At 47.5% G+C, this 7,462-nt stretch overlaps 1 protein-coding gene across 1 annotated transcript; it reads left to right on the forward strand.

Moving 5' to 3' along the window:
- The first annotated feature begins 2,537 nt into the window (after positions 1 to 2,537).
- On the forward strand, positions 2,538 to 7,108 carry CCL26 (C-C motif chemokine ligand 26). Its single transcript, XM_006057115.4, has 3 exons — positions 2,538 to 2,831; positions 2,928 to 3,042; positions 6,811 to 7,108. The coding sequence occupies exons 1-3, from the start codon at positions 2,759 to 2,761 to the stop codon at positions 6,905 to 6,907; spliced, it is 285 nt and encodes a 94-aa protein (XP_006057177.3). The 5' UTR covers positions 2,538 to 2,758; the 3' UTR covers positions 6,908 to 7,108.
- Positions 7,109 to 7,462: the final 354 nt, after the last annotated feature.

Raw genomic sequence — 7,462 nt, forward strand, 5'->3', positions numbered from 1 at the left:
TTTAAACTGTGGTGTTGGAGAAGATTCTTGAGAGTCCCTTGGACTGCAAGGAGATCCAACCAGTCCATTCTGAAGGAGATCAGCTCTGGGATTTCTTTGGAAGGAATGATGTTAAAGCTGAAGCTCCAGTACTTTGGCCACCTCATGCCAAGAGTTGACTCGTTGGAAAAGACTCTGATGCTGGGAGGGATTGGGGGCAGGAGGAGAAGGAGACGACAGAGGATGAGATGGCTGGATGGCATCACTGACTCAATGGATGTGAGTCTGAGTGAACTCCAGGAGTTGGTGATGGACAGGGAGGCCTGGCGTGCTGCGATTCATGGGGTCGCAGAGAGTCGGACACGACTGAGCGACTGAACTGAACTGAACTGAGTGTCAGACTCTGCGGCCCCATGGACTGTAACCTACCAGGCTCTTCTGTCCATGATATTTCCCAGGCAAGACTACTGGAGTGGGTTGCCATTTCCTTCTCCAGGGGATCTTCCTAACCCAGGGATTGAACATGCCTCTCCGGAATTGCAGGTGGATTCTTCACCACTGAGCCAGCAGCCCTCATTGGTTATGTGTAATTCTCATTGTTGTATGGTATTATATTACATTCATAAACCACAATTTATTTTCCATTCCATGTTGATGGATACTTTTGGTAGTTTCCAGCTTGAGGCAATTACAAACAATGTCTTTAGGTGCGTGGATGTACACATTTCTGATGGATATATACCCAGGAGTAGAATCTGTGTGTGCTCATTTTTAGCAAATACTGCCAAGAATTTTCACTCCCACTGGCAATACTTGAGTTTCCAGTGCACCATATTCTCATACTGAGTATATTCCGTCTTTTTAATTTTAGTCATTCTGATAGGAGTGTGAGTAATAGCCCATTCTCATTATAGTTTGTTTGCATTTCACTAATGACTCACTTAAACAGCCCCTTTTCCTTCGCCATTAGGGTTTCCTCTTTTGTAAAGAGTTTCCGTCACTTTTTTCTATTGGGTTATCTGTGTCTTCCTTGTTGACTTATAGTGTTCCTTAGAAATTCTGAATTCTAGACCTTACAGATACAAGTTGCATTTGTTTCTCAGGGCTTCTGGAACAAATTATCACAAACCATATGGCTGAAAACAACAGAAATTTATTCCCTCATGGTTCTGGAGGCTAGAAGTTCAAAGTCAAGGTGTCAAGAGGGTCATACACGCCCCTGGAATTTCTAGTGGAGAATCTCTTCCTGTTTCTTCTTATCTTTTGGAAGATCCTGGGTGTTTCTGGGCTTGTAATGGCATCATTCCGATTTTTGCCTTTGTCCTCACATGGCCTTCTTCCCTGTATGTCTCTCTACCTCTTCATATGGAACTTCCTAACAGGATACCAATCATTGATTTAGAGCTGAAAGGGGAAAAGAATCTTTGTTTCATGTCTACTCAGTGAAACACTGTATTCTGTATACTTTACTTCTGATGAAGATGTGGGAGAGTTTTCCTCACACCCAGCGATTCTCAGACACCAGCTGAGTTCCTACAATTTACTCAATTCTGACTGTCTACCTGGAGATCGTTTCAGATCCCACAGGCTAAGGGCTCAGTCCCACAAGACTGCACCCACATTTCAGACGCCCATTACAAGCCCAGGCTACCACCTTGTAACTGGACAGGACCCTATGAGGTCTTCCCCAGACAGACCCATCCCACCTCCATCCTTTGTCTGCCTCTTTTTAATTATTATTATTTATTTTTGGCTGCTCTGGGGCTTCATTGCTGCTCAGGCTTTTCTATATTTGCAGTGAGTGGGGTCTGCCCTCCAGTTGCAGGGGTGTGGGCTTCTCATCACGGTGGCTTCTCCTGTTGTGGAGCACAGGCTCTAGACCTCGCAGGCTTCCGTAGTTGCAGCACATGAGCTCAGTAGCCGAGGTTCCTGGGCTCTAGATCACAGGCTCAGTAGTTGTGGTCCATGGGCTTAGCTGCCCCACAACATGTGGAATCTTCCAGAAGCAGGGATCAAACCTATGTGCCCTGCATTGGCAGGCAGATTCTTAACCACTGGACCACCAGGGAAGTCCTCTTTGGAGATATTTATAGAGGCTTTACTGTGCAGGCATAATTCATTAAATCACTGGCCACTGGGGATTATTTCAACATTCCAGATGGTTGTGATGTTCTAACAGACTTTGAGACCCTCTAAACTGGATGAGATACCCCTAAGTGCCCCCCTCAAGCAGCCCTGGCACATCACCTATCAGGTGATGTGAAGCACTGGGACGCTAGGAAGGGGACATACCTGGAGCATCATTCTTGAACATCTATTGTGTAATCACACTGCTCTACGCTCCTTGCCTGAGACTGTCCAGACCTCCTTGAGAACAATCAACACTTCAGAAACCCTAAAAGCTTTGGCCAAGAACCAGACATCTATCTGGAACAATCACTGATTTATAAAAACAACTGAGGTCAATTCACTAGAATTCTTACTTCATTTCCTCTGTATTTGCTTCTAAAATCATCAGTGTTGATTCAAACCATTCCACTGGCTGAGAGACTTTCCTAGTGTGCTGGCTCCTCCCCTCCCATGGCACCTCCTGACTTTCTAGTCTCCTTTTCACAGATATAAGGTTACTTCCCACTGAAGGGTCAAAAGAGCTGCTTTTGTGCTGAACCATAAAATTCTCTGGAACTACCTCCAGGGTCGGCTCAGCCCCATAAAAGAGGGTTCCTGACAAGACAGAGGAATTAAAAAGAAGGCTCTGAAGGACCCAGCTTGCAGCACGATGAAGAACTTCCCTATGGCTTCCCTTCTTTTCCTGGTTCTTATCCTGAGTGTCCATCTCGGAGCTGCCACACGTACGGAACTGCCCCACTCCCTTCCCAGGCTGACCAGGGATGGAAGCAAAGGGCCAGCTCCAAGATCCTTCCTCTCTCTGTTTTTTTTCCTCTAAGGTGGCAGCGATGTGGCCAAGTTCTGCTGTTTCCAGTACAGCCAAAAAACCCTTCCCTGGAAGCAGGTGCGTAGTTATGAATTCACCAGGAACATCTGCTCCCTGAAGGCTGTGATGTGAGTATTTCTCCTTTGGGTTTTTGGGGTCCCTTACCAGTTATGTAGTTAGAGAGGTGCTGAGCAGACCACACCCCCCACCTCAGGGCCAGGATGAACCTCAGGCTGGAAACCTGGTCAGTTGGTTATTGCTTAACCTCGGGCATTAACAAGCATGACCCTGAGCTTGCTTTCCTGGCTTGCAGACCATGATCCAGGGATCTGCCAGGCACTGTGCTAAGTGCTAGGTATAAAAGAATAAACAGCCCTTACAGACCCAGGTGGCACTAGTTGTAAAGAACCACCTGCCAATGAAGAAGAATGTGGGTTTGATCCCTGGGTTGGGAAGATCCCCTGGAGGAGGGCATGGCAACCCACTCCAGTATTCTTGCCTGGAGAATCCCCATGGACAGAGGAGCCTGGAGGGCTACAGTGCACAGGGTCCCAGGACTGAAGCAACTTGCACGCCTGCATAGATCTTACATCTACCATCAGAAAGAGGGCATTAAAAGACACTTGCACAAAATAGATAATCTCAATTGTATGAGTGCTTGAAAAGGGCAGCAGGAGAAAAGAGCAGGAGGGAGCATGTCGTTGGAGAGGAGGTAAAACTTAATCTCTTCCCTCCTTGGGGCTCTGGCTGAGCCTGAGGATTAAATGAACATAAAACAGATTATCAGGAGGAAAGCATACAGATTTTTTCATGCACATGGAGCCCCCACAGGAAGATGAAGCCCCAAGGAAGTAGCAAAATCTACATGCTTTTGTCCAAAGCCTACATACTTTTGAACAAAGACGGAATTGTGGAAAAGTAATTAAGATATATGGGGGTGAAGAAAGCTAAAGACTGATAAGGGTTATCTTAATAAAGTTTGTACAGAGTTTTCTTGGCCTTGACTAACTCTGACGTTAAGAATAATTCTTCCTCCAGGTACAAGGAGGACATTTTTCACATGGGAATTTTATCTCCTGCTTTCAGGAGGCAAAGGGGGGGTCAGAATGCCCTTCTTGCACTTGCTGGTGTTTGGGGTTTTTTGTTTTGTGTTTTGGGGTTTTTTGGTTTTTGAGTTTTTTAGTGTCTTTAGCTCAAAATAATCCTTTTGTCAAAGTGGCATATTTGGGGGCAGCATATTTGAGTACCCTTCATCATAGTCACAGGAGGACCTCACTTAGCGTTGGGAGGCTTTCCTGAAGGAAGGGACATTTACACTGAGAACCCCCAAGGGTCAGTGGGAGCGGCCCAGGTGAAGGGGGCTGGCAGGAGCGTGGTGGGTGGGGGCAGGGTGAACATATTTCTGACAAGGGAGACAGGTGGACAAGAGGCAGGTCACAACAAGCTCATCGGCAGCAGCAGAGATGACACATACCAGGAAGGGCCCCTGGGAGGACTAAACGAGTTTAACATATGCAAAGCACATAGCTCTGAGCCTGCATACAGTAAACGTTCAGCAGATGGAAGTGATGCTAAGTTGCCTCAGTTGTGCCCAACTTTTGGTGATCCCCATGGACCATAGCCCGCCAGGCTCCTCTGTCCATGGGATTCTCCAGGCAAGAATATTGGAGTGAGTAATGGAAGCGATCTTGAAGTGTAAATACACAAGTAGGGGCCGTCACTGCTCTCCAGGACTTGGGGTTCCTGAGCATGAGAGAATGTGCAGAAAGGTAGATGACAGGCTCCAAGGACAAACCCAAATATTATCACAGTTAAGGGCAGGCAAGAGGCACCCCAGTGCCCTGGTATGCAGGGGGATGCTCCTGGGCTCAGGATGTGCTCCCTGGGTCTTCTCCTTTGTGACTCGATTGACTTTTTGGAGCTTTAGAGACATTAACACTTAGCCAACAGCTGGCAAGAAGCCCCAAGCTAAGCTCAAAGCAGCGGCTCTGTCACAAGTTGTATGACCTTGGACACAAGTCATTTGTAAAAGGAAGGTAAGGGGTCTAGATCAGCCATCTGTTGCTACATAACAAATCACTCAAAGTCTAGTGGCTTAATCCAACAGTGATAATCTTCTTACCTCTCATGGTTTCCCTGGGTCAGGAATTCCAGAAGGGCTCAGCTGCAAGGCTCTGGCTTGATCTCTCTTATGTGGTTATGGCCAGAGAGTGGCTTCCCTGGTGGCTCTCCAGTAAAGAATCCACCTGCACTGCGGGAGACACGTGCAGGAGATGCAGGTTCAATCCCTGGGTCCTGAAGATCCCCTGGAGAAGGAAATGGCAACCCACTCCAGTATTCTTGCCTGGAAAATTCCACAGACAGAGGAGACTGGCAGGCTATGGTCCACGAGGTCACAAAAGAGCTGGATACAACCTAGCGACTAAACAACGGTAGACTGATGGTGCTGGAGCTGGGTCAGCTCGGGGGGCTGCAGGCATCTCTCTGCCTCCAGGGCATCTTTGTGTGATCTCTGTTGGGCTAGTTTGGGCCTCCCCACGGAGTGGTGACCTGGGGTGGCAGGACTCCTTACAAGGAGGTCCAAAGCTCCTGCATGAGTGCTCAGTGAACCAGGCAGAAATTCTACAACCTTCTATGGCCTAGCTACCAAGTCACATAGCATCACTTCTGCCGTTCCTATTGGTCAGCCAGTCCCCTAAGACTGGCCTGAATTCAAGGGGAGGAGACATAGCCCCCCATTTCTTAATGGGAACAATGTCAAATGGATGTTCAAACATCCATGAAGCGCTTTTTCTCCCTTATTTTCCCATCCTTTGGGTTCTTCTCCCCTGCACGTGCCAGGGCAGGAACCCCAGTAAGTACACTGTGCTCCAGCTTAGAGCACCCTTGACTTAGGCTCTTGTCACTTCTGAATGCTCTCAAGGAGCAACGGCTGAAAACAATTCAGGGACATCAACCACAACCCCCAGTCTTTTTTTTTTTCATATTTATTCATTTGGCTGCTCCAGTTTTTATTTGCAGCATGTGGGATCTAGTTCCCTGACCAGGGATTGAACCCAGTCCCCCCTGCATGGGGAGTGCAGAGTCTTAGACACTGGACCACCAGGGAAGTCCTACAACCCCCGGTCTTAAGGAGCTCACAGTGTGGTAAGGAACACGGGAATCTTCTCCCCATGAACAGCTGTGGCAAACAACCCACGGTAACGTGATTAAGAATTAAGTGGCACCACGCGTATGAGGTTCCTTTGTGCGGTGATGCAAATGTTCTAAAATTGATTGTGGAGATGGCTGTATCATCTACAGATATAGGAAAACCCTTGAATTCTAATTATAACTTGAAGTGGGCCAATTATACGGTGTGTGAATTATATCCCAATAAAGCTGTTATATTAAAACAGAAGAATTTTGAGGCATGGTGCAGGTTGCCTGCTTCAAACCAGAGCTGTTGGGACATGTTTCCTGACAAACGTAGGCCAGGAAGCATGGCTTCCAGTGGAAAACAGGCTAGGGGAGAGGAGGGAGGGCAGGGCCGGAAGAGGGAGCTGGGAGGCTTCCCTGGTGGGTCCAGTGGTTAAGAATGTGCCTGCCAATGCAGGGGACATGGGTTCGATATCTGGTCAGGGAACTAAGATCCCACAGGCCTTGGGGCAGCTGAGAGGTCATGCCCTGGAGCCTGAGCTGGAGCCCGAACACCACAACTAGAGAGGGGCCCACATGCTGCAATAAAGACTCGACCCAACGCAGACAGAAGGAAGAGGGAACAGGGACGGGGGTACAGCAAAGGGGGCGCGATCAGGAGATCATCTGGGTGGGGTGGGGGGGGCTGCCCCTCAACTCCATCCTTTTCCAGGAGGCCAAAGTTCTTAGTTTTGACTCTCAGCATCTCTTTCCCGCAGATTCACCACCAAGAGAGGCCGGAAAGTGTGTGCCCAGCCGAAGGAAGAATGGGTGCAAAGACACATTTCAAAACTCAGAGCCCAGCAACAACTGTGACCTGACTGCTGAATTTTCGCTCCAAGACTCCTGGATCCGGCTCTGCACTTGGCTCTGCTGTCCTTCGATGGAGCCTGAAGAACTTTTCCAACTGCAGGCTCTATGGGTCTGGTAGGGCGGAGAGGAGAGTTTTCAACCAGTCTTTTTTTGTTTTTAATAAAGATTTGATTTGCTCAATAAACATTCTTATTCAATTAAAAACTGAATTTTCTTCAAAGAAAATAAAGGAGTCAATATTTGCAGCTGACTGCCTGGCCAGTCCCGAGTCCCTGATTGGACCATGGTATTGAATTTTGTGTTATGTTTTTGTTTGTGGGGGAAAAAAAAAAAGCAGGGACAATGTTAATATATTTTGGCAAAATGCCCATGAACTGTTTTAACATTATATAGAGGGATAAGTTTATGTTATATGGAAAATTAAACTGTACAATACCTCGTGACCTGTTTTTGTGGGATAAATGAAGTACATCCATATTGGGCAGGGTTTTCTCATAAGGTATTAATTAATAAGTTTCCCTGGTGGCTCAGCAGTAAAGCATCTGCCTGCCAGTGCAG

Source organism: Bubalus bubalis, chromosome 24 (assembly GCF_019923935.1).
Source record: "Bubalus bubalis isolate 160015118507 breed Murrah chromosome 24, NDDB_SH_1, whole genome shotgun sequence".
NCBI lineage: Eukaryota > Metazoa > Chordata > Mammalia > Artiodactyla > Bovidae > Bubalus > Bubalus bubalis.

What these genes read in the sequence shown, in the direction of transcription:
- CCL26 (XM_006057115.4), top strand. Translation starts at nt 2,759, where the DNA reads ATGAAGAACTTCCCTATGGCTTCCCTTCTTTTCCTGGTTCTTATCCTG. An exon ending in CCATCTCGGAGCTGCCACAC is followed by an intron (nt 2,832 to 2,927) that starts GTACGGAACTGC and finishes TTTTCCTCTAAG; the next exon opens with GTGGCAGCGATGTGGCCAAG. An exon ending in TGCTCCCTGAAGGCTGTGAT is followed by an intron (nt 3,043 to 6,810) that starts GTGAGTATTTCT and finishes TCTTTCCCGCAG; the next exon opens with ATTCACCACCAAGAGAGGCC.